The sequence below is a fragment of the Chiroxiphia lanceolata genome, chromosome 13 (assembly GCF_009829145.1).
Source record: "Chiroxiphia lanceolata isolate bChiLan1 chromosome 13, bChiLan1.pri, whole genome shotgun sequence".
NCBI lineage: Eukaryota > Metazoa > Chordata > Aves > Passeriformes > Pipridae > Chiroxiphia > Chiroxiphia lanceolata.
This window is the reverse complement of record NC_045649.1, coordinates 10,668,057-10,695,680: the sequence shown is the minus strand read 5'-3', so window position 1 is coordinate 10,695,680 and position 27,624 is coordinate 10,668,057. Positions and strand designations below refer to the sequence as shown.

At 42.4% G+C, this 27,624-nt stretch overlaps 1 protein-coding gene across 2 annotated transcripts in view; it reads left to right on the top strand.

The window, feature by feature from the left end:
• ZNF423 (zinc finger protein 423) overlaps window positions 1-27,624 on the top strand; it is a 227,376-nt gene that overhangs the window by 39,234 nt on the left and 160,518 nt on the right. For both annotated transcript variants that reach the window (XM_032701392.1, XM_032701391.1), the window contains exon 2: window positions 1,493-1,552. In XM_032701392.1, coding sequence (XP_032557283.1) covers window positions 1,493-1,552 — 60 coding nt within the window. The remainder of the gene's footprint in view (window positions 1-1,492; window positions 1,553-27,624) is intronic.

Sequence of the window (27,624 nt, the reverse complement as noted above, 5' to 3'; positions counted from 1 at the left end):
GCTTTGCCTCTTGTTTTTCCTCTGTCATTCTGGAATTTAATATTATGTGACACAGCCTCTATGCTAACACAGACTTTGAAAAAAGTATAACCATGTCTCAAGAATGATTTCTCCAATGAGGGGGCTGAATTCCATGTTCCTCCATTAGTAAACACGCAGACTAAGAGAACCAGAGCTGTGCCCTTCTGTGGGTTTATGGTTTGAACATAAAATTACATTTGTCAAGGTATTGCCTATGTAAATTATATTCTCTGTTCCTAATGCCATGTGATGTCACCACTAACATCAACCTGATAGATAAGCTTATAGGATGCCAGAATTCCATACTGGATTGGGGGGAAAAAAGAAAAGGGAGGAAAGCATAAAATCAAGATTCTTGTGATGCAAATGTAAATACTCAGTTGACGTAATGGCTGGAGCAGGTTCCAGGCCTGAGCATATATAGGGTGATATCTGGTCAAGAGGGGCTGTGCTTGTGGCTTTGCAATATGGTTTGGGTTTCAATTGCAGATTTCAATAGAATGTGTATTTGAATACAGCATAATGTAGATAAAATGGTGAGAGATTGTTCAGTTCAGGGAGTAAATACTTTTAATCAGAAAATAAAGACCTGTGATTTAAATTTTTTTGGTGTCAGGGTTTGGTGACAGAATGGTGATGATCACCAACTTTTGCAACTCAAAAGAAGAATTTGTGCAGTTACCACTTTCAAATGCCCAGGTTGACCTTACTAAAACTGCCACCGATTTCAGTAACAGCAGGATCAGACACTTGCTTACCCATCTTGTTGTTGGCTGTTCTCTTAGTTATTTTGAAGAATGTAAGAATCAAATGATGTTTTATAATTCTTAACAGTCAGAAGGTTTTAGCTACATTACTTGCAAGTACTGAGCACCTGGTTCAGACAGCTTTCACATCAACAAATCTTAAAAGCAGTTATTTGTGACTGCCATATCACAGAATGTGGTTGTAGATCATAATAGTATTTTTTAACTCTGAAAAAACCTGAAGATATCACTAGTTTTTGAATATGGCTGATATGTTAGTATGTTACAATGATGTAAGTCAGGCAATTTTTCCTTCACAGGACGGTTCTTTACTATGATCTTTTGAAACATACATTTCAAAAACAACCTCTGCATTTGCAATGGCATTTTGGCACGTGCAAGTTGTTGTGAATATACAAAATTTCAAATCTGAATACTTAGCAGTTAGTGGTATTTAAACCTCTCTTAAAATTTCATGTTAATGTACTGTTATCTGTTCAGGAAAAAACTGCAAACACAAATCCCATATTTAGGTTAAAAAGTAGGGAAAATCTCTTTACTAAATTTCCACCTTATGAATTATTTTATAGAAAACAGTGAGTTCTTTTTTAGCAGTGCAGAAGCCTGTTTTAATACTTAATGTCATAGTGGACCTAGTTTTCTGATGACTTTGCTTTCCAGTTGGTTTGTTTTAGCAATCACAACTTATTTTTGTTCTTTTTCAGTTGAAGAGGGTGAATCTTCAGATTTTGCTTTGACCTGGGACTCGTCAGTGACTCAATCAGGTAAATATTTTAGGTTCTTCTGATTGCAAAAACTGCCAGAAAGCTGCCAGGCTTTTTACAGGAACTGTATTTTGTATGTCACATTCCTGTCTCAAATCCAAGACTACCCACTGCAACACAATTTTTATATCAGTTCCATATGGTCAATGAAATCTATTACACACAGAGACTAATATACTCTTATCCTCCGGAGAGCCATTCTTTCTTCTTGTGGGCACACTGAAACGGGTTGTGATTTCTCCAGTATAACCACTTTGAAGTTTTCTGCAATGGGCACTGTTACACATTCATTCCAATCTAATTACATAAAAGCTGCTTTAATAGGAATTTTAAACCTCGGTCTCAACTGGAATGTGCGTATTTTTCCTCTCCAAGGAAATTGGAAAGTACTGTCAGAGCTGGAGAATAAAAGTCATACATTGCCATGGTAGAAAGGCAAAATTTGAACGAACTTTTGGTCTGCTTGACAGTAATATCACTTTAAACGTGTGTCTGGGGCTCGTTCCTCTGTGGTACATCGATAATTTGAATAAAAAGAGCCTCAAAAAACTGAACAGGATAAATCAAGTTTGTCTGTGTAATATGTATCGATAACGTAAATGTGAGGTTACATGTCAAAATAGTTTGTGTTCAAAGGAACTAGCTACATCTCGGTCACTGTTCGTGCCCTGTGTAAAGATATTTTACTGTCTTTAACATTTATGAGATTCCCAGAATATTTTTGACTCTGAAGCCACTAAGTCTATTTCTGTGCTCTCTCCACATCGGACTGTGCAATGGTATTCTCTTAAAAGCTCACCAACAACGTGAAAAACAGCTCAGAAACTGAGCAGTAGTATGAAAATTAACAATGGTGCTGCATTCCTGGTTAGATGGGTTTTTATAAAAGAGTCATGGGGAGACTGGCTCACAGGAGAGGCTTTCTTACTGAAGTGAGCATCTAGCTGGTCTCGAAGGCACAAACTGCCTTTGTGGGGCGTTTTGTGCCATTTCCCTTCGCACCCACTGCGCTCTCAGCTGCACTGGGTGCATCTTTTCTGGGTGCTACGGCTGTTTGGAAGGGTTTGTGTTTTCACTAGTCTCTGATAGCAAATATTGCTGCTGCTGCTGCAAACCCCCAGCTGTGATGTCGAAGGCCCCTTTGTGCCTGGAGCTAACGGTGCATGAAAAGAGCACTCGCCAGCTCTCTCGCTTGACCTTCGTCTCAAGCAGCAGCAGAGTGGAGTTACTGGTGTTATCTATCACAAGTCTTGAACTGTATTAAAGTCAGAATAGGCTGAGGTTCAAAACAGTAATGAAAAATCATTTCTCTGCAGAGCAGGAGTTAATTTTGTATTTCTGTTGGTATTGGTGACTATGCCTTAGATAAAAGACTGCAAAAGGCTTCTTCCAAATTAGTTTGAGTCTCCATTTTTCTTCATTTGCTCTCACAATTACAGCTCTCACTCAAGATGTTGGATAAAATGTATTGTATGCATGATTTATGGCAGCTTAAGGAAAATGTGTGCTAATTGGGGGATTTTCCTCTTAATGCATTTAGTAGCTACAGATGTCAATCTTTTATGTTTATAAAGATGCAGTACAGCATCCAATCAAGACAGGACACAGTGGATGGGACAGAGGTTGCAGGCTGGAATATGATTGAGGAACTGCATAGAAAAAGCTCAAAAAGCCAGAGTCCATGGTGGTGTGGCTGCGTGGAGTCTCTGGCTCTTGTGTGGTGCCTCCACAGCTATATTCAGTAACTGAAACCAGTCCCTCAGTCCCAGTGTGCGAGACTTTCATTATGTTCTTTTATGATCTTCCTGTTTGCATTAGCTCCAGTAGTGTGATGTTGAAGTTCAATAAAGGGTGAAAAAACACACTTCAATTTCTTGTTTCATGCCCCTTCCTTCCCTGGCCCAAAATGACAAAATTGCCTCCCCTTCCTTGACCCCCCCAACAGAAAAAAAAAACAACAAACCAACCAAAAAGCCAAACCTGGGACTTGTTAACTCTGAAACATTTGCCAGATGTTTCAAATTAACATATTTCTCTCCCTTCTTCTCCTGTATGTGTTTGTACATCTCTGTGTGTGTGCAAACACATACAAAACGACTTCTGAAAAATGCTGTTGGCAGTCTGCACAGCTGCTGTGGGCTGGGGCAGTGGCAATCCCAGGATTGGGTGGTATATAAGGACTGCAAGAGCAGGTAGACTGTAAACTTTAAACTTTTAAAAAGTATGTATTTATATATTTATACTAGCAAAATATTTATGTAGGTGCATCTGTGGGGAAAACTAAGAGCTTTTGCAGCTGTATTTATTTTGTTCATCTAACCAGTGGAAGCTATACTGGAATTTTCTTTGTGAGTATGAGTTGAATCTGCAGCCATGGGTCTTGTCCAGGTAGCTGTGACAGCCATCTGTCCTCAGTGTTTGTAGGTGCAGGGCACAGTGTGCCAAACACGAGGGCCCAAGCTCTGTGTCTCTTCTCTGCTCCTGACGTGTACAGGTGTGTGGTCCGTGCATCCATGACTGGACTGTGGCCCTGAGCTGCTCATGGGAGCTGCTTAGTGCAGCTCACGGAAATTTGGCAGTGGACACAATGGCAGCAGAAATCCTGTGCTCAGATGGGTCTGTTCAGTGATGGCTTAGTGCAGGACACCATCCTTCTTCCTGTGGCAGAGTGTATGCACAAATTGCTGTTTGCTCTGGCGTAGCTGCTTGTTCCCAGTAAAAACTCCAAAGGCAAAACGCTGTGCACGAATCCAGCCCTGGGCATAGCTGCACTGAGGAATTTATTCCAGTATTTTAAATACAACTAGAAGTAGTTGTATTACTTTTTTTTAATAACCACAACTTATGTGTGTACATAATAACCTAGAGAATCAAGAAAACAGAAGAGGCAGAGGCTGCCCTTGCACCAGGGTGAATAATCTGGGTATCCACCAGTGCTGTTTAACAATGGGCATATAGAGAATTTCCTTCCTCTTCAGGTCTTGTAAACATTTTTTTCCTTAATGTAAAAGGAAGGAAAAAAAGCTTTCCTTTCCTCTCGTAATCAGAGGATTTAGCTTGCTGTCAAATAGCACGTCCAGTAGTGTTTTGCTGTGTAAGAGGCAGAGATGTTTCCTGTTCCACAGAAGAAGTACAGCTGGGTTCTCCTTCCCCCTGCCTTTCCCCCTTAACAGCACGTGTAGCCCTTGCAGCCTGTCTGTCCTACTCTGAAGGTGTCAGAGGGGGTGGACTGGGCAGGGCTGTTGGGGGGCCAGGCAAGCACCCACCTTTGCTTTGCAAAAGGGTTTTTGGCTGCTTTGAGGCCACGAGGAAAATAAGATTCAATGCTTGCAAAGCAAGGGTCTGGTCAGACAATGCTGCATTGCTGTTACAATACATCACGAGGGTATTATCTTGAGGAGTAACAAGGGACATTTTAAAGAACTAAAAAGTCTTACCAAATATATAGAGAATTTAAGGCATTTTAAAGACCTATGAAAGCATTTTATATGGGGGTTGCTGGGGAGTTTCTCATTAGCCTGACTGTGAGGCCCCAGGGAATCTTGGCTGAATTGTCTGGGGCAAACAGAGCAGATTCTGTCTTCTCCTTAGGAGCCTGCAGACCTAAAAGCCTAATTTTTTTGTGTCTGCTTTTGTGATAAGTGAAGGTATCTTGTTTTTCTGTGCAGCTACATTTTACAGTACTGATCAGGAAAGAGTTTGGGAAACAGAGAACTGTGAATTGTGACCTGAGTGCTGAGGACAAATGGCACTGACTGAGTCTCTGTGTTTGCAGAGCATGGGGGGTTCTTTACAGTGTTTGTGACGGGAAGGGCCCCTCCAACGCAGTGCCCAACCATCCCTTAGCACACAACATTATTGTAATTCAATTATAACATTCCAGAAATCATAAAAATAAATTACAGGTTGGTATTCTCTGCTTCCCCCATTAGCTCCAAATTTCCTGTCCCTGCCACCGAGCTCGCTGCAGCAGCTGGGCACACGTGTGAAGGACACATTAACACAGCACAGCATGGGATAAAATACCCCCACAGCATTTTAAGACACAGATACTTGATGTTTTTCCATTAAGATTTCTCCCCCATGCTTGTTTTATACAGTACACTACTGTAGGATTTTTAATTGCTTTCTGCAATTTGTTTTAAAGTTTCCCTCCTTCCTGGAGGAAAAAAGAAAAGAAAAGGGGAAGCAGCAGCTTTTCAGAAATGAACCATGAAATAAAGGAAAACCACCCTGTCATCACTCCTTTTCCGTTTTGCATGGCATCTCCCAGCTATGTAAATCAAAATTTTCACTTGGTATCTCCAGAGGAGGAACATCTTGACACAGTTTGGAGACTTATTTTTTCCTCAGGGCTACCAGAGCCCGTGCTGGGGTGATTTTAATGCCATCTCTGCTGCTCAGGGCTCTCCCTGCCTGTTCCCTCCTGGCTGTTCCCTGTGTTGTCCTCCACCATTGGTCTTCTGATCCTGGTGCTGCATTGTCTGCTCCATGAGTGTTGAGGGTTTTTTTTCTCCTCTAACTTTTCTGTAGGGTTGGGTTTAGTTTTGACTTCCAAAGGAGCAGAATGGATGAGTAAGCTGGGGTCTCATGAAGCAAGCAGAGACTTGCTGCTGTGCGAGTATTCATGCATTAACTTTTCCCCATTTTCTGTTTATTGAGCTAGGCTACAGAAAATGTGTTCTCCTTCCTCACCTTTCCCCTTTGGGAGGCCTGTTTTGGCTACAGGGGCTGTTGTCCCCTCAGCCATTCTCCAGCACCCTGGGCTTGCATGATCCACTGCCTGGAGGCCACCAAGACCACCATCCTCACCATTCCTTGTGTCCCTGCCCTCTCCTCATGTCCCCCTGGCAGCTCCCACAGAGCCCCAGCTGGTCCTGCTCCAGCCACATGACCCGCTGGGCACGGGGAGCAAGGCAGAGTGTTCTGGGTGAGAGAGACTCCATAGACACCAAGCTCTTTTTCTCTATTTCTGCATGTATTGTATAATGTCTCATTTGACTTCTAAATGCAGAATGCTGAATAAACCCTTCCAAACATTCACAACGTGAAATTCTGGGATCTCTGCTGCAGGGCACTAAAAAGGTTGATCACAATTCAGTGGGCATTAGAAACATGTTATTTTGCAAGTACTCTGAAATTACCTGTGCTGAGTGCCTTCACAAGCTCAGACATCTTCTAAAAGCTGATTTCATTAGTCAGTCAATATGAGAAGATTCTGATTAGCGTGCATAAGGATTTCCAAAGAAACAAACCTTTGAACTTAGCAAAGAACTTGAGAAACTTTGGTAACTTTCTTAGTTGAGTATTTTTTCAATCTGCTGTGAGATGTTTGATCTCACCTGGTTGGCTTTCTTACATTGTTTTTAAAAACAGCATCCTTGTCTCTGCATGGACCTGCAGGATGCAGTCAGTATAGTCTGAGGCTAAATATCTGCTTTGGAAGCATCCAAAGCCCAAATAAATGCAAACTAGAAAAAAAAAAGCTAGGGAAGTTTGCAGCTCTGGTTGCTGCATTCCTTATTTATTCTCATTTGAACTTTTATTTTCTTTGGTAATGTGTAGATTTTTACAATGTTACATTGTAACATATCCTTTTAGAAGAGAAAGTAAAAAAAAAAAATTCCCATTTCCTTGTCATAAAACTTAAGTTTTAACATCAACCTTTTACTTATAAATACTAATTTTTATGTAGATATATGTATATTTTTCAGAAAGTACTTTTGACAGTGTTTTCTCAAACAGAAGGTGAAGTGATAGAAAAGTGCAGGATAATGTGGTAGTGGATGAACATCCAAGACAGGTGTAAGATTTTTTTGAAGCTGGATCATACAGAAAGAAACAATATGAGTAATGATAAATCCTTCCCAGATTACTCTGTTCGTAGGAGCTCAGGACACAACTCTGCATCTGCATCTCTGCTCCCAGCACTCGTGGGACGTGGGACATGCTGCAGGAGGAAGCTGTTGGCTGGAGTGACAGGGTGTCCCTGGAGGTCCCCAAAGTCCAAACGACATCCCGCAGCTGTAGCACCTTCAGGGACAGGAGGAGTACAGGCGGGGGTTCCTCGTGGTGTGCGGTGCAGCACAGCCGACACGCGCGCCTGTCGCGGGAACAGCCGCCCCGCGGACCCGCCGGGGCGTCTCTGGGGTGTGGCGCCATAGGTGTTCCCCTCTTGTTTGGGGAGGGAATCTCTGGCAAGAAGGAGCGATCTTCAGATGTGAACACAGCATGGGTGTCAGTATTTAAATTAGAAGCACACACCTGTGTATTACAGTGTTTCCTAGAAAATACTTACTATTAAAAATGTTAATTGGGAAAATTATAGCGATAGCACAGAGGAGGAGAATTAATTTCCATGGTGAAAGAGGCGAGGAAAGAAAAGCTCATTTCAAAGTGAGCTATCGAGTGCTCCCCCTACCCCATCACACTCCTGTTCCCCGGCTTCTTAAAGACAATGTATGCTGGAAAGCTGGTCTGTTGGAAGGAAGCTGAGCAAGTGTGGTGTATTGCAGTGTGTCATTGGTGTTCCCGAGCTTCACAGGGCCTAAAGGAGCGCTCCTCATTGCTACAAGCAACATCTGTAAAGGAGAGGATTCCTGCAGGCTGCAGGATCACAGCCCCTGCCTGGCCATGCTGGCAAGAGGCCGTGGACTGGTGTGCACTGGGATGCCAGCAGTGCATCAGGACTGGTAATGGACAGCAATGTTTCAGTAAATCTGGGAGTATCTCTGGGGTCATCAGGATAACCTCATCTGAAGTCTTATAAGCTTGATGTATCTGCTAGTGTGGGGCTGCTTTGGATCTGGGGATGTTCCCATAGGGTCTTGTGTCAGGGGCATCCACCACCGACATGGATGATTGTATACTGATGTATCCTTCTGGGGTGGGCAGGGGACATCCTCCACAGGTTTGTGTCCCTGTCTTGCCAGTGTTTTTCTCCCTAGGACAAAAAAAAAAAAAGGTGTGCCTGTTGGCACTTTATGTGCTGGGAGACTGTAACGCTGTGTTTCATTTCCTTGCATTGACTGAAGGCACTTTCATGGGTGGACCCTCAGGTGCAGCCTTTCTGGCTCTCCATCCCTTGTTTGCACCCAGGTCTCTCCCAGGTATGAACATCCTGGTGAAGGATGCTGCCATTGAGCTGGAGGGAGCACCCTCCATCTTCTTCATGCTCCTGCTCTCCCTTCCTGTGTTTCTTTCAGTGGTGCTACCTTGTTCTCCTGTGCTGCCCAAGTGAAGGGCTGTGATTAGATGAACATTTTCTGTGTTTTTAGGTAAAAATTATATCTGTTGTTTACGATAGCCTTCAGGGACTCAACTAGCAGTAATGGGCACAGGAGATGCTAGGCTGAACATCAAGAAACATTTCCTGGTAGTGGGATCTAATAGCCTGGTATTATCTCCTATCACTTCAGTCATTTACAAACTGGACTGGACAAAGTGCCTGAAAATACACTGTAGGAATGGTCTTTACATTAGCAGAGGGACGGATAAGATCACCTGATAAATCCTTCTCATCTTTAATTTATCCAATTCTGCTGCACTCTGGATTTGCTAATCTCCTGCAGATTCGAGGATAGAAGCACACAGAATGGTCAGGCAAATTGTGCTTCCTAGAGCTTATTTCAGCAAATATTTTTATGTATGATCTCAAAGCACTTTGCAAATGCTAATTCAGCCTCCCAACCTAGTAGGAAGTCTTCCTTGTGCCCCATATCCATACTACTTTGTCTTTGCATCATGTAGTGTGTACTGTCTGCAGGTTGACCTTCCCAAAGGGTTCTGGCGTCAGAACTGATGGGCACTTGCCAGCCCATCTTGCTTTGAGCCATTTCTGCAGGTCAGTGGCTTTGCTTTTCCAAGTCTGCCTTGTCTGGCTGGTAGGAGTGAGGGAAGCTGAAACCATGCTGCTGTAGGGAGCCATTGCAGTGGGTTTTACCTTTGTGAAAGCAGACAGCCGAAGAGTTGAAGGAAAGTCTCCTGGTGAACAATTTCTTTGGTTTTCACAGAAACTTGTTCTCCTTTGACTGGTTTATACTTTGCAGTTGTAACTGGTAGCTCAAAGCTCCCAGCCTGAATAAATGTAGAACAGGAATAGCAGAATATATTACATTGGCCTGTTGCTTAAACAAGAAAAATCAATAAAATATAATGCCACAGTGGCGGATCCCCAGTAATCATTCTTCTTGAGAAAAAAACAAATTGTGCAGTCATGAGAATGGAGTTTTATAAACAAGGTTGTAAAAGAAGAAAAACAAATAGAATAAACAAGCTCCACTGCTTTGCATTCTGGGTTGCGTAAGGACATTGATATGAAACTCTGCAGTGAAAAACTGCATGAAATTTATGATGCTTTGCCCAAATAATCTTTGCTTATTCAGTATGGGAAACTAGAATCATTTGGGTTGGAAGGGACCTCTAGTGGGTCTTGCTCAACATTGACCTGACTTGTAAAAGTTTTGTAACCATTACCACTGTATTTTTGGTTTAATTGTCTTGACCTGTTAAGCTTATCATGGACCAAGGGTACAAGTATTGTTATTCTAGTATAAGAATGTGTAGCAAACAGAAATTAAGGCCAAATACTAATGAAAAAAAAAAGAGGATTTTTAAAAAAGTTAATACAGCTTAAGTTTCCCGAAGCAGAAGATACATTTGCCTTTCTGTCATTTAGTGTCTAAAGTAGCCTTTTTCCAGTTTTGCTACAAGGAATTACAATGTCATCGTCAAAATAAACCAAGCTCATCTCATAATCTTGTATTTGTTGTGTATAAATTCAAATGAGAAAACTGCTAAGTGGGACCATTTATAATGAGATTTGAGATACCCTATAGCTCTCACTTGGAGAGAAGTGACCTTTGTCTTCTTTGGGGCCGAGTACAGCGCGATGAAGATTTAATAGATGTGTGCAGAGACCCGGCAGTAGATTGGGGTGTGCGTGGAAGAGGCTCTCAGTGTGCCTTGCTCTACATATTTTTGAAATCCTCACACTTGGGACTGGAGTGCCTGTCTGTTGGTGTGTGCTTCTGGCCGTGCCTGCTTCCTCCCTTGGATGGCTTTGGCGTTCGTTAGTAGAAATTATTAGACAGTCACAAAACACTAAAGAGAAAGGAAAAACCCCACGCACTTTGCTTGGAAACAGTCTGTGTTGCATAAAGCTCTGACAAGATCAAGCCTCTAATTAAATTATCTGGCACGTGGACAGTTCTGTTCTGAGATCTGCTGAGCTAATGTGTAGCCATTAGTTCATACAGCCACCAAATCAGAAGTACCAAAGAGACAATTTACATAGGGCCACAGCGTGTTTTAAAAAATTCTGGTGAGTTGTGAAGCCTGTAATGTTAATTGCCAGTTAGCACATTGTAATTGCTGTAATTATTTGCAAGTAAAATGATGTAAGGGACTTAACATTGTACTTTTCTTAACACTTCACATGTTGGTGATCCACTAAATCTCCCACTTAGAGTTTTGCTGGTTATTTTAAGAGCTTGACAGCCACTTGGTGAAGTCTGATCTCATCCGCAAGCTTCCCATTCTGCCTGTTGGCTTTAATGCTGAGCGGTGGCTCTCTAAAGTCTTTATGAAAAAAAAAATAAAAGGCAATAAAATAATAAATGCAAATGTCTGCTGCTGACCAGTGAGAGCACATCCAGCCCTGCAGCCGGCCGTGCTGGAGCCCAGCTGGGAGAGAGCCCTCAGCACAAATTGCCAAGCCTATTGCCTCCCACCGCCACGCCGCGGAAGTGGGCCAAAAGCTCCTCCGTATGGGATTAAAGGGATGTGTAATAGATTAAAGATCAAAAATGTTAATTAAGAAATGGTCTTTTCTAATAAGATGCCTTCAAGGGCATGGTACCAAAAATGAGGCAATATCTCATTTTGGCAACAGCACAGGGTTGTAATGAAGCTGGAGCGGGGGGGGGGGGGCAAGGGGAGAAGGAAGGGATGCCTCCTGTTCAAGGCAACTCCTTCAGAAGGGGTGAATCAATTAGCAGCAAAAATGTAAACATGTAAGTCAGAATGACAGTACTCTGAACGACGTGTGGATTTAGACGTATGTGTTTTAGCCTGGTGTTTCCTTGAGGATAAGTTGGCAGTTTGTGACTGACAGACAAGGAGTCTTTCAGCTTACTGGTGCTTCAGCAGGAGCCTGGTAATTTGGCTGAAAATAACCATTCTTGTTGGAAGCTTTGATGCATTTGAATTGACTCCGTGCAATATATTTTCCTGATGTAATGTTCTAGATATGGAAAGTTCAGCACCTTTGTTGCTGGATTGAAACTTGTAGGTGTAATGTTTGGATATATAATGTTTGGTTATTTCTCTTCAGAAAAGGGAAGAGCCACAGCTCTCAGCTCTTGTATTCCAGGCTCCTGCAGCAGTGGAAGTTTATGTGTTACAAATAAACTGATATGCAAGTGTTACTTATGTGTTTCAAACCCAAAAGGTGCTTTTGAGAGCTGTGAAATTTTATTGCATCATTATAAATAAAGAAAACATGGTTTTTTTAAATTTGAGCATTTTAGTCAGTGAGTTCCCTGTTATGTTTTCTTAGTAACTCATCAAAACTCCAAAAGGAAAACTCAGATGTTTAACGGTGCTTCTTCCTTGTGGTGGAATGATGGGATTTCACATCCCACTTCATCCCACAGTTTCCCCTCTAAATACCCTAACACTGTAAGCTGCAGCATTTCTGAAGCAAGTTATTTGCCAGCACAAAATGGAGGTACCCTGTCAGCAAATTTCTTCCCTATTGGTTGGAAGCTTTTGCTTGGATAAAGAAAACCCCTGGCATGGTGAGATCTCTGTGTATGTGTTTTAAGACTCTGACTGTTTGAATCAAAGCCAGAGAGAATTTTCAATTTGAGAGAAATACAGTGGGAGGGCACTTGCTGGTTGCGTGCCTCTCTGTGTGTGGTGAGCTGGGGCTGGCTGAAGCACCCTGGCAGAAGAAGTCCTCTGACAGTACTCTGAAGTTTAGATTTGTTCCTCTATCTGTGTATATTTTATTTTCATCTGTTGTGTGAATCTTTAAAGAGTGAAAGATAACAGCTCTGGGCTACCTGCTCCCCTGCAGCCCCCAAACAAAGCTGGGGAGTGGAGTGTGGTGTCCAGGTCCTTTGGGAGAAGGAGTGATGGTTTTCCCTGGGTCTCCTGTAATTGAGAGGCTTTTTGGACTCCTTGAGCTGGGCGTGGTGTGGACTCGTGCCTCTTGGTTTTATTTAGCTTGGATGAGGGCTCTAGGCGACTTAAATGGCACTAAATTCCTGTGCCCTGATTTTGTCAGACAAGTGAATGCAAGTGGAAATAGTGGTTGTTTCCATCCACAGAAGAAAATCAAAGTAACTGTTTCTTATCCAAATACTGAAATCAGAAGTTTTCATGGTTCATAAATGTATCATTTTGACGGACTGATTAGTTCCATCTTGACTTGGTTTCACTCATGGTTTTTGTTAAAAGAAATGTGTAACTTGGACTTGAATTAGCCTTCTCCCAAGAAGGGCTATGTCAAGCCATTCTTGCTGACACATCCAGGAAATACAACTAGCAACAGAATGATCAGTGTCTTTTCTTTATTATGAAGTTTGCTTACTAGTCTCCAAGATGCTTTTCTGAATTGAAGTTTTCCTCTACAAAATTTTGACAATATTAAAAAAAGATGTCAGTAGTCTGTCCTTCTTTCAGTGACAATAGGGAAGATTTCAATTTTACATGTTGGTTTAATCAAATGGTTGCAGAAAAATGATCAGTTTATCATCTTGTCATTACTTTGTACAGAATGTGCGTCCCATATTGAAACTGAGAAAACTTGGGCTTAAACTTTGAGAGCAGCTCATTTGGACTCTGTTTAGCACACAAGTCCAGATGACCAATGAACGAGAAATGAATGAGAAATGTTCTGTGTAAGAGGCATTTGGCTTTTCTTCTTTGATTGTATTAAACAAAATACATATACTGCCAAATTTCCACAGTAACATCCAGGAAACATACACAAAATCAACAAGCAAAGCAAAACCGAGAGCAGAATTTGGTCAATAATTTTATGCAAAAAAAAAAAGGTTGTGCAGTAAAAGTGTACCTTTTCTGATCAAGGTGAATTTCAGGCAAAAATCTTGTACAAGTTTGTAACAGCCAGATTGGTAAAACATTTTTCTGGACAGGATGTTGCAGAAATCCACATTTTTTCTTCATTATTTTTCTTTACAAATTGTGTGTGCAGGCAGCTGTAGTGTTGAAGACATGAGGAATATCACTTCTGCGAGTGCTCCTTGCATCTCGGGTTTTGGGCTGTGATGAAAAAGCATAGGTGCTTCTGTATAATAGAACTAAATTATGTTCCATTTTTCACCTTTGTTTCCAAAAAGTGGTGCCCAGTGTTCAAGGTGTTGTGTGTGTGAAACTAAAATAAGAATTGGGGTTGCTCTTTCTGCAAAACGTTTTTAAAAACTGGTGACTTTTTAGGGCATTTTTTATGTAATGAGGTTGCAAACCTGTTGTCTTTGAAATGTCTTTCTGAGTTGCAAATAAACCCATGGCTACACCACAGGCACTGGAAGCTTAGCAGAACCATCAGTGAATTATTAAATGAGAAGAGACATCATAAGAGTTAAGTGATTTTTAGCTTGATCCTGTAATGAAATATTTTAAAACTATATCTGGTTAATGAACGCTGCGGCCAGACGGCATAACTGGCCCAGGATGTAGGAAGTGGAAGTGCTTTAAAAATAGACTCCTAGCTGTGATAGCTGCAAATCCAGTGGAAGGGTCTGAAGCAAACCCCTAACCCCTTTTTCCATACCCACCATGGGGCTGGGAATGCGGTGGCCGTGCCTGCCTGAGCCGTGGTGTTTGGCTGTTGAAAAAACCATGTAGTAGGAATGAAGTTGTCAATTGTGCATCTTCCTGCTAGTCAGCAGCTAAAACACAAGTTCCATAACTTAAGGAAAAAGGTTGGGACTGCCCCTCCCCACCCCCAAAGAAATGTGCCTTTTAAAAATGGATTATTTTGTTATAGTTACTACTTTTTACCTTGGCGAAGTACACAGGGAATGGGGCTGCTAAAGAGCGCATCAAGTAAATTAGGGTTAATTAGAAGTTCTCCCAAATAGCTGGTGCTTCATCAGCAACAAAGCAGCATGTAAATAAATCTAATTTCTCTCCAAATAAACTCTTCACAAGCTTAATTACAACAGCAACAATATCTCCCCCCTACCCCCCCTTTTTCATTAGTGGGAGCAGCTCATTATGAGCTGTATCTGGTGAGGGCTGTCATGAGCAGTCCAGAGTTGGCCCTTTCACAGGTGTCCTTTGGGGCTGAGGAAGAAGTGGAGGAACTTTCAGTGTACTTGGAGAAGCCCAATTAAGGTAGTTCATGAGAAATCTGAGAAGCAGAAAGCACCAATGGAAAAAAAACCCCATCTCTATATTCTGGAGAGACTTTAGCCAATTACATAAAGAAGTTCCACTATTTGGCTTATTGGCCATCTTAATTTCTTTGCCTTTATTACTCATTTGCCAGCAAAAACCCGAACTTCAGGTTTTATCTGTGCTTTTAATTTCTTTTTTTTTGCCATCCATCATCCTCAGGGTAGATGTGAGGGCTCTGCCAGTTCCTGGTGCTGTGTTACTGCACTGCTGTCTCCTGTTCCGGCACCAGGGACCTGCCAAATGAGAGGAGGGGCTGAGGGAGACCAGACTTTAAAGTAATTTTAGCTTTAAGTCTTTTAAATGTCTTTTCGCACTTTCTTTACCACATAGGGCTAGAAGAAAAAATGCAGGAAGATGTTAGTAGAAAAAGTGTTATCACTGCTAAAAGGATCACCACACTGAGGACTGGTGCAGCTCACTGTTTATTCCAGGGATAAATAGCTGAAAACCTCTACCCAGAAATTATTTATCACAGGGGAAGTGCAATCCTGGGTTCCGGCCTCAGCTGGGTGAAGAAGTGCTCTGCTGAGGGCTCATTCAGAGGGATTAACTTACTTCATTTGGTGCTTCATTCACTGTCTTCTGTGATTTTTTTTTTTATAATTCTTTTTTTTATTTCTAATTCTGTTGAAGCCAGTGCATTCCTTATTACACAGTGTCACGTTTCAGCCGATCCTAAATTAATAAATGAGCAGCAGCAGAATAGCATGTAGCACAATTCTAACAGCATGAGCTGCACAGAAGTATATTTCACTTAGCTCCAATTTAAATACTCTGCTTTGCTCGATTTAATTATGTGAAATTACTGAATTAATGGCTTTGTCAAATGAAACGTGTAGGACTTCAGAGTTTGGTATTAAGGGAAGAAATTGGAAAGGAAATCTGAGGTACATTAATTTTTGCATGCGGGTTTGTTCTAAAAGCAAACAGAAATGTAACTGAGCCCGCAGCCCAAAATCACATCGTGTTTTAAAGCCAGGAAAGAGAGAACAAGCAGAAAGTGGCAGGAAACTTTCTGAGTCACCCCTTGTGGGCTTGTGCTGCTCCCCTGGGTGAGTGTGCTGGACAGGAGCGGTGTGTGTTTGTGCAGCAGGAGCTGGCCACGGGCATGCAGGAGGGAAGACTTTCTGCAGAGTCTGATGCTTGTTTAATAGCTTGGCCACCTGTTAAATTCCCTTTCCTGTGCTGCATAATATGACTTTCTTATCTCTTTTCTGGTTGAGAATGTTGTTATAAGAGTTGCCTTTTTTTTCACATTCATTAACTGAATTCTTTTGCTGTGGTCCGAATCCCTGCACCAGGACCCTGTGCCCAGCCTGGTGCTGGTTGTGCAGCTTGTGCATAATGAGACCTGAGGGCACTTTTTCTGAAAGCTTGTAAAGCCCTGCTCTTCTGAAGCTATTTGGACATGTAGGTGCCTAACTCTCATTAATTTCCAATTTCATGGGCTTTTACTACAGTCCGTTGCCACTTATGGGTATTTGGCTCCTAAATCACTTGGCCTACCCACAGATGTCCCTCCCAGCTCTAGCTGGAGGAGTGTGAAGGTGCTGTTTGCCCAATTTCTGCTCGCATTGCTGGCAGTGCCCAGCTTGGAAGGCCCCCATAGAGCAGAGGTGTGAGTCTCTGCCAGCAGTAACTGGTTGCAGAGACACCTGAGCATGCATTTGGGAAAATTTGGCTTTTTCCTCAGGTGCATTTGGAGCACCTTTTTTCCAGAGCAAACCAGATTCGTAGAGATAAAGTCAGTGAGGTTTTATCCCAAGATGATGTGTGGTATTTGATCAGGCCATAACAACCACAACTGCGTTGTGGTTCAGGTCCAACCCTCTATACCCTGGGTATAAATAGCAGTTTTACCCGAGAAGCCTGACTCCACAAACCCGGCCCCACAGAAGCCTCTCAGGTCTTTAATCACAGTTTTGAAGACTTCCAGGCACAGTTATTGCAGAAGCGGGTCCCTTTCATGCTCCTTCAGCTGCACATTTGTCATTCCCAATGGAAAACGATCCAGGCAGGTTCTGAGCAAACCAAGACCCATGAGAAGGTCAGTGAAATAATTATTGCTTTCTCTAATTTGCCTACATGTATTTTCCTTCCTGCCTGAGTATGTTTTTTGCTCTTGTTCCATCTTTTACCTCTGTATCAGTTCCACCTCTTGGTTCCTGAGGGTTTGCAGAGTGCTCTGTCTGTTGCCTTCTCAGTTCTAATGTTCTGGAGTTTTTATAGACATAAAAAGATGAACGTAAATGCTACGTGGAGGATCCTGTCAGTTTGTGTTGTGAAAAGCATTCCTCTTCAGCATAATTTTTAAACAAATCCATATTCCAAGCATGGGAAAAGTGCATTTTGAACAGAAATGTATTCAGGGACCTAAGAGAGTAATTTGGATGGAGCTCTTGCTCTGCTTACATCTTGCTCCTGTGTGCCTGCACTGCGGCTGCACACTGAGGATGTGAATCTTCTGGGGCCAGAACTTCCCTACAGAAAGGACAGTTCAAAGTCCTGGACCTTATGTAGGAACGATAAAGGAATCTGCATTTTGAAATGGGCAAAGGGTTTTCAAACATCGAAATACATAGTTGCATTTATAACTTATGGTAAATTACATCATTACAATTTTTTTTCTCTTTGAAAATCCACAGGTTTATTTTAATAAAGAGTTCCAGCAGCTGCTATTCTGAGCAGAATCAGTCAATACCTTATTTTTGCACTGGATATGCAGCTGCAATAACAGGCCACATGTGAATTTTATTAAGCCTTCTGAATTTTCTGTCTGTTCAGGGAACTATAGATTTAAGTTTTACATATATCTGGCTTTCTCTTGAAGTAAAAGAAAAAAGCAAACAACCAAAAAACCCCCACAAAAAAAAAATCATTCACACCATTTCCTTAAAAGAAAGGAAAGGCTTTGTCATGCCTATGGATTAAAATGTGATTAAGATGTCCTGTGTTAGCTGTGAGTGGAATTCTATGTAACTGCTGGAAACAGGACACTTGTATTCAACGGAGACTTGAAAAACAGTAAGTTGAGTTTTATTAAGATATGAATATACCTAGCCATTTTTGTTCTGAAAATTTACCTATATTTGAGTACAGTGGTCAGTATTATTTAGCAGTTGCACATGAAAGAGTGAAAAACACATTTTTATGAAGAAATGCACTTCACTTTGAAGTTAGTACTTGCTGCATCCTAATTTCCTTGTTTAAATAAATGAATTTTATATCTAAAATGCGGGCATCTAAAATGGGTTTTAGATCTGGTTTGATTTGAACCTCATTATTCAAACTGAAGGTGGCAGTTACTCCAGTCCCATTCAGATGCACCTTAAGCATCTGGAAGTGGACAGCAGCATCTTTTTTCCAGAGGCAGATAACCCACTGCACGACAATCACGCATTTCGAGTGAGCAAATGAGAGTTTTCTGCTGATGATTGTGGAGCAGTTTGAGTGGCTGTGTGCAAAGACATTATTTGATTTGAATGCCACACAGATATATACAGAGCAGACCTGCAGGGTTCTGAGCCTGTCCTTTCCAAGGAGGAGGTCCCAGAGGCCCCATAAGAGGGGTGCTGCTCTCCTCGCAGCCTTGCTGGGGGATGGAGTGTCTGCTCCCCAGCCCCAGTGGGCAGAGGGAGGGCACCCTGAGGGGGGACTGAGATCAATAACTGGGCAGTGTCCTGCAGTAGTGGAACACTTTGGCACACTCTGGACAGCTCTGATCTCTGCCTTTCATTGCATTCTTCAAAATTCACTTACAGTGCTTTTTGTGTCAGAGAAGTGTTTTCATCCCATATTTACACCCTTAAACCGGCTGCCAAACACTGAAGAGCTGATAAACACTGTGTGCTGTTAGCACTATAAAGTACAGTCCCACTGCTGCTTGCATGCAAATAAATAATAATAACTTAGCTATTTGTCCGCTTTTCGGTGTATAAGTGCATTTGTCACATAACACAGTGACATCTAAATCATTTTAGTAAGAGCACATTACGATTAGGAGGAAGTTTTACTGTTTGGTGGTGTTTTTGTGATTTCCTTATTTGATTTTTTAAAAACCACTTTTAAAATCATGTGATGCTGAATCACTATTGCTGGGTTTCACTTTTTAAAAATTTTTCACTGAGTTATTTTGCCTTCCTCGGGACTGAGGGATTGGCCTACAGTTACTGTAGAAGTAACTGGCTAGAAGTTACTGTCAAATATTCACTAAATCTTTTCTTGCAGTCATTACAGACACAGATTTCTTTTTAATGTGCTCGGTCAGTTTTGAGGCCACTTTTTTTTGTTACTACCCATAAATCAGTAGCAAGTATTTTTAGTGTCATCAGTGAAAGGTTAATAGAAGCCCATAATTTTCAGACATATCTCTTTCAATTAGCTGCTCAGAAATTTCCTTAGAATGGGCGTGTAAATTGTTCCACACCGAAAACTGGAGACTGTGTCCAATTTGTGCATAAATTGAAATTGTCTTTCTAATAGACTCTTTGGAAGGTGTGGGGTTGCCTTCAAGGTAATGATTTGAAGATAAACTGACCCTTGATGAGGGAGCTGGAGTTTCAATTTAATGTGTTTCTGCAGTTTTCCTTTGCCTTCAGTGCCTTCAAATTCCACACAAATAATTCCTTCATAACAAGTGCCTTTTCAGAAGATGTATGCTGCTGACAGTTAATATAAAATTATTGCCCCTGAATGCATTTTTGTAATTACTTTCCAGAGAACTGTCTTTGTGTTAGAAGACATTTCACACTTTAGTAACATAAGTGTTTGGGGAGAACATGAGTAATAATTACAAGCAGTCTTTCAGTGAAAATAAACCTAAAAATTATAAAAAATAGCTAATGTTAAAGTTGGTTAGAGACATTGAGGAATTTATTTAGCACATTACGCCTGTCTGTATATTTTCCAAGTTTAATAACCCTTCAGTAACTAAACTTAAAAAAAGCAATAATGAACAGAGAAACTGCTTTCTAATTTTTAAGCAATAATGAAACTGAAAACTGATTAAAAGTGACATGCTACTAGAGACAGAATAAAGAAACTTAATCTGAATGCTCCTATAGGAGATTTCCGCTGTAATGGAAAATGAAATGGCTCACAGTTTGATCAATAAAAAAATTAACAGCATTTAATAAAAGGCTTCTGCACTATGTCAGCTAAAGGATACTGTGGAAGTCTTGATCCAAGAAAACCAGGGCTGTAGGGTGAGTTTGTGTATGTGAGTGTGATACGGTTGACTGAGCAAAGCTGATGGGTTTCAGGTCAGATGCTGGATAGTAAATAGTTACACAGGTTTAGAGAGCTTGGGGCCAGGACTGTCTGTATAAATAGACATCGTTCCTGTAGTTACTACACACACCCCAGCAGCGAGGCTGGATTTTCACAGAGGCAAAGAGGGTGAAGCCTTGCTTTCACTGGAGAAAACAGGGCAATTATACCATATATAATGTATCTATAAATATATGTCTGGTATATCTCTATGCCATATAGAGACAACCACGTATAGATCTAGGTAGGCTCAAGTGAAAGCAAGGCACTGCAAGGCAAGAAGTCACGTGTGTTACCCATTCTGTGTGTGATGTCTGTGACTGTGCTACAGCAAAGGAAGGTGCAGGAGCTGCCAGTCCTCTGCCCCGTGTTCCTGCCAGCTTCCATGCCTTTAAACTCCAGGTAGATTCTTGAGGTGCTCTTAAACTGCTGCTAATTTGAGAAAACTCTATCCTGTCAGTGAAGGAGGACGAACATTTTCCCTGTGAAATGTTGGTGTAGTGAGCTAACCCAGGGATGCTGAGGGGAGGCAGCTGTGGGGCGTGCAGGGCTGTCACGAACAATTCTGTGGCGGTGCCGGCAGGAGCAGTGGCAGTGCAGGCACCAGTTATTACTGAGTGTGCTTGGAACCCCTTTCTCTTAGAGTGCATGTGCCAGCAGATGTAGAAGGAGGTGCAGTACCCCACCAAACTAGTTCTTCTTTGCTAAGTTAATGAAGAATATCGAGAACTGCCCACTTACTTAGAAATCAGTATGATTTAATACGTACTGGTGTGTAATAAGGCTCTGTTGCGAAATGTTATCATGTGTGCTTCCTAGAGACTCTGACTTCTGTGTATATTGTTGTTAATGTACTTCACACAAAATAGTATTATTGGTATAGTCCGTGATTTATCCTGTGGGTTATTATCCAGAGAGATACCTAGCACTGAGCATTCTCCTTCTTCCCTTGCCTTTCCAAAAGAAGCTCTTGTAGCCACCACTGCTGCTTGTCGGTGGAGTCTGCTGTCAGAGCCACACAAATGACAGCTTGGAGAGGCTGCAGCGGCCATAGCCCTAGGAGGGCACGAGGAGGTAACAATATGCAATTTTCATGGTTCAAGGGTAGCCTTATCCTACTGTTCTTCATTACAGTGCTGCAGTGAGATCAATTTTATTAAGTTGTAAGTCTTAGGAGGCCAACACCATTAACTACATGCTGGATCAAATAATTTTTTTGGTATTATGATGGTTTTTTATCTCTTGTTGGGGGAAGGCAAGATCTGATGCACAGATCTCTTCAGCCTGAGAGAAGCATTGCATGGTGACTGAGTGTCAGGAGGATTGTGTGCCTGTGTTGCACTCACTCTGCCCTCTCATGTAGTGGTGTTTCATGCATTAGCCTTTTAGGCTCTTTGTTTTTCAGCTAGGCACCTTTTTTCTTTACCCCATGTGGTTTGACACTGTGAGAAAGTGGTGTGCTGCACTGCATGATAGAGCACCAAACCTGCTTGCTTTTGATGCATGTAGTGATGATTCAATGTGTGGAATGAGCTGCCTTTGATACCTGCTCCTGGTCCTACAGCTGGGATGCAATCCACACTCTCTGACCTGGTTTGCTCGGCTGGAGCAGGTTTCCGGCAGCTTTGTATGGGTACAGGCACACAGCTTACAGCAGCTCACAGGAGGGCCCTGGCCCATTGAGAGGTGGCACCTGTGTTCAAAATGCAATTGTTTAAAAGAGACATTTTTTGAAATGTTAAAGAGCCACAGAATGGTGGTACCCAGCAAAGGCAAGACTTTTCATCCTATGTGAAGATTTCAGCTGAAATTTGTTTGTGTTTTAATTGCTAAAACACTAGTGGCTTGTTTTGCATCTGTTCTTTCTTCTTTGACCACAAATATAGAGAACTTTGTACTCTTTGTGTGTAACAGTGCTAAAGAACAACACTAAAATGTAACAAACCACATAAAAGTAGAGACCTCCCCCACACTGTTTTGGCATTTGACACTGAGCGAAACATTTACTAATGAACGTTTAGATTAGGCTTTTCCTTTAAGTCATTTGTCTCTTTTGTTCTCACTTCCTAATTACAGATGAAATTTCCTTTCCTTTTGTCTTGCCAGGGAGCTGAGCAGCAGCCCCAGGGCAGGAAGGCTGCACCCCTGGGCGGGGGGCACCCTGGGCGGGCACCTCGGGGCTCTGCTGGGCCCCAGGGGGGTGGCAGTTGTGTCATTCCTCCATCAATCACCTTGTTTGTCTTCAGTGTCATTTACTTTTATCACTTGTCCTGCATCTAGGGAAAATTCCTAGGAATTACCCGTAGCCTTCTGTGAGACCTTCGATTGTTTTTGTTTGGACCAAGGCAAGGAATGAAGCGATTCCACTTTCCACTCTTTGTTTTATCTTTTGCCTTCTAGCTGTCAGACCTGTGCAGAAGCTGTGCATGTGTGTGCATATGTTCATGTGATGCTTTGCACAGCATAACTTTGCAGCCATAGCTCTGCATGGCAAAGTTGCTGGAATAGAAACTGCTGCCCAGCACTGCATCAGTGAAAAGAAGCAACTCTTGATGGAAGCCCTGTAACCAGAATCATTTAAAGCCAGACATGACCCTTCACTAAATAGTAAAAGAACAACCAAAGAACAATCCTAGATTTCAAATAAATTCCAGCTTTTAAAAGTCCTCAGGCTTAAAAAAAAATGTTAAAGAAAATTTACTGGCACAAAGACAGAATGGCTTGCCTGCTCTGTATTGTGCTGATAAAATAAAAAGTTTAAACTGCCCATATTTGATTCCACAGCTGAAGAAATAAGCTAAGAGGTTGATTTTTTTTTTTTAAATTTCTCTGGCCCATGTGTTATATGGTGTTACCCATTTCTAAGTGTCTCAGTGGAAATTGTAGGTAGGCATCAGCATCACTTCCCGTGTGGCTCTGAGCTTTTGTTTCAGTCCTGCATCACTACCTGAAGCCCCCAAAGCAGTTTGCTGTGGCTGGGCTGTCACTGTGGTCCTGGGCTGAGGCTCTGCCATGCTGAGCTCCAAGCACAGTCCCAGCCTGGTGGTGGGGCCGTATATCCCAAGCTGACTGAAGCAAGTGGAAATTTGCTCTTGATTTCGGTGAGGCCCGAGCTGAACATGGTACATGTAATCTGTTTTCAAATATTTGGCTTTAGGAGCACGTTGTTCCTGTAACAGAGCTGTTTTGAACACAGCTCAGAAGGCATTTCTACTGACTGCAACTTTCAAACTGGGCTTTTGGGAATTCACTTTTCCAGCTTTGCCAAGTTTGCCACATTCCTTGGACCACCAGGTCAGGCAGGAACACTCCCAGTTCTTGCTATGTCTCCTTTGAAATAGTAACTTTCTAGAGCATAAGATAGCTTGTACAGAAAAACCAAGAGTCATTAACAACATTAACTTTAGTGGCAATTAGAATAACATATTCTTGACTGTTGGCCAGATTGTTTAGGTCATAGGGTAAAATATTCTTCTTGTGCAAAGCCCTGCAGGCCTTCCACTGTGCTGCAGAGGGGAAAAAAAAAAGAAAAGAAAAAAGAAAAGAAAAACAAAAAAGCCCCTCAACCCCATTTCCTGACATTTTGGGTAGTGAGGTGTACTTTCAAGGTTGATCTCTCAAATTGCATCCTCCCTTATTCATAAAAGAAAATTGTTAGAACCATCATTAGATATGGCAGGTTCATTTAAAAACTAATAAGAACACTTCTGTGAAATGTGGGGTCCTTTTTTATGCCCTTCTTAGAACGGGTTAGTGATCATTTACCCTGAAATTTGGTGCCAGCAGCTGCCTTCTGTGGGTGTTTGCCGTACCCTTCCTCTCTGCACACCCATGCCAGGGGTGGGTGGGAGCTGTGTGCCCATGGTGCTGTGCTGTCTCCACAGTGGTATTCCATACACAAATTCCTCGCAGTTGGTAACTGTGATTATCTGGCAATCTAGATAAAAACTACTTACTATTAAGTTCACTAAAACCCAAGGCTTAAAAATCCAATCTTAAAAATTAGCTGTGTCAGTAAATACATGGGTCTGTGCTTGGTGCTACAAGACAGCCACTGATGTTGGGAGACTGCAAAAGGTGCTATTGGCTCTGGCAACCAAGGAGTCCCTTTTGCAGGGTAGTGCACAGACATGTCCCCTCAGAGCCAGGCTCAGCTCCAAAACCACCCCTGCTCCTGGTGCCAGCAGCGCCCTGGCCTCCTGTGGTGACCCAAACCCTTCCAGCAGCGTGCTCGTGCCCATCCTGCCTGGCTGCACTGCACTGGGGTGCTCCTGCAGCAGCTTGCCAGCAGGAAAATCGCAGGTTAAATTTGTGAACTCCTACAGCAAAGCTCCTCAGAAACGAGTTCCTGAGGAATGCTCATGGCCTGCTGTCCTCATCAGGGAAACTGAGCTCATCGTGGGAGCAGCTGGGCTGCATTTGAAGCTTTTCCTTGCTGGATGGACCACCCATTCCCATCAGTGCCCTGGTATTTTTGCTCCCCTGGGCAAGGAGCTAGTGTCTCCCCAGGGCCGTCCGCACCCTGCATACCCCGCTGGCAACTTGTGGTCAAAATAGTGGAGACAAAGGTCAAAAAACCAGGAAACACCACAGATTTTTCTCATCAGTGTTTGGTATTCACTAGGCGAGCACCAAGTGTGCAGCTCAGCAGAGGAGTCTGAAGACCATGTTGTTTGACGGACAGTAACAGCAAGGTGGGGCAGACATGTACAATTTCAACTCACCAAAACCAAAAAAAATGTCATTGTAAAACTATGTTGCATTTGCTAAGTAATTTCTGCAAGCTTCACTCGTGTTATTTGACATAAAGCTCTGTCAGGCAACAACGCTTTTAAGAGGTTGCCTAGAGGATCATATTTCCCATTCAACAGGGAATTAAAAAATGTTTCTGGAATTTTGCTTTGCAGTCGGGAATCTATTTTCTTATCTCACATTGTACAATTTATTTTTCCTAAAGCAGTGTGCTAAATTATTTGTTATTGTTGGACTCAGTCGAGCAGCTTTGTCCCTGGTGTAGTCACAAAGTATTGGAGTAAAACCAAGGATGAATTTGTCACAGCGTACTCACCAGATCAGCTGTCTTTAGGTTAACTCTCAAAAGACAGAATTTCTGCTGAAAATATTCGTGAAAGTCCCTTAAAGCTCCCCAAAGTTGCCTAAAAGCTTTCTTCTTCAGGCTGTGGCAAAGTCAGTTCAGAAGTGCTTCCCCGAGGTCTTTGTCAGGAGGCGGCAAGGAAACAGGTCCAGTTCTTTAGGTTAGATTTATATACTCGGACTACTTTTATAGTTTCTGTCTTATGAAATTGGAGAGTTGATATTCTGATTTATTAACCATCAAGTCTGCAGGACATATAGGCTTTAAAAAGATTGAATGAGCTAAAATGTTTGTGATTGCAGTCTGGGATGAGAGACTGGATAGTGTGCCAAGTAAATATGATAAAATGTAAGTGATAATTTGAATATGTACATTAAATGATGTGTGAAATAAAGCAAAGCTAGCATAGCTCTAAATGTGACTTATTATTTGGTGAAGTTAGTAGTATAAAGAGAACCAGAATCATTGTTTTTTTCATTACAATACATTTTTATTTAAGGAAGAGTCTATAAAGCATGAGGTTCAGCCAGTGGCATTTTATTGAATAAACGTAGTACAGATGATGACTTACAATATGGAGTGCTTAGTGAGTGATACTTTTTATAACCAAATCCTTAAATTCATTACCGCTGTGTAAGTGGCATATCTGATTTGTTAAGACAAACATTATATCTAGCTCTTAATGGAAATTTTGTAGTAGAAAGGTATGTATAATTTAACAGTAAAAGAATCTGAAAATGTGCAGATCAGTTAACTGCTAAGAGGGATGCTGTGACACACCACAAGCAGGCACTGATTTTTAATATTTCCATTGCAATTTGAAGGGTACGTCATGTTACAAGTGCTCCATGGAAAACTGCAGAGTGTTTTACAACGGTTGATTTATGTTACCATTTGCAGAGCAGAAGATGGTATGAAATGTGTTCTGGCTGGATAGTGGTAGCAGAGCTCTACTAATGTGTGTGTCTGAATTGCAGTGCTTGTGGTAACCAGTTTTTGTCTTTAATAAATTTTATTTCCAGCTTTGTTTCATGTTCTCAGTGTTGGTTGTCCTTAATCTTTTTGGCGCTGATCTAATTTTAGAAACAATTCATCTCTCTGTTTGCTGGTGTTTCGTTAATGGCTTAAAACCCAAACGCATCCCAAGCCAACGAGGTGGCATGTCCCTCCTGCCTGGCTGAGAGCAGCTCCTGGGCTTTTGGGGTCAGCTAGTGTGCGAGGCTCTCTTCTTCTGGAAGAGCCTGTGGTTTTGTCTCACTTGCTGGATGACTTCCCAACTATTTCAGTTGTACCAACAGGGATGTATTAAGAGTGTGAGTTCTCATGGAGGCAGGTGAAATAGTGCAGATGATACAGCAACCATGGCTGTATCTCCGTGTTGGGGGCACACGTGTACAGGAGAGGCAGAGCCATCTCCGTCTCAGCTGGTCACCAAAGCCTGGTCAGCATGGCTGGCATGTCTAATGGGTGCCTTCCCTGCTGAGAGGGCAGCAGGGACTTAGAAGGGCCTTTTCAGCTCTACTGCCTTTCCAGAGAGCCCAAGCGAAGGTTGTCCGTAGTTCTGCATGGAGCCATTGGGCATGACTGGCTTCAGGCACATCTCAGTCCACTGTGGCCAAGGGGGTGTCCTGGGGGCAGGAGGATGTGGCTGCAAGTCCATCCCTCACAACAGGCCACTGAGGGCATGTCAGGGGGTGACTGCCTGTTACCAGCTGCCCCTGCCACCCACCCCATGGCCAGCAAAGAGCCGGCTGCCCCATGTGTGGACCTGCCTCTTGCACAGCCCCAGGTGCTCAGCCCCCCATCCTGGGGTGTTTCTGGAGCTGCCAGAGAGCTCAGTCTCCCTGTGCACCAATGCAAATGAAAACTTGGCAGGGGGTGGCAAAGATATATGTGCTAGCCCACGTTCCGGTCAGGGACCAAGATAAAAAAATATCTGAGAGGCCTGAAGGTCAGATGCAATGTGTCTGCTCTCAGCTAGGTCAGCACAATGTGAGGCTCATCTGCCCAACCAAGTGCCTCCCGTTAGTTCAGCGGGACCTCTCACGTCCTGGGATACATGTGTGCTTTGGGATCTTCAGCTAGAGCTTTTTTTTTTCTTGTTGTTACTAATATTGGGGCTTGGAGGCGGTGGAAAGAGGAGAGCATTGAGAATTAAAATTCAGCACATGCCTTTTCTTTGCGGGCTGTAATTAATCTTGCCAATTTTTAAAGCTTTGAGAATCTGGTTAAGTGATAAAACACTAACAACTTTATATGACAGAGAGTTAGAGGCTCC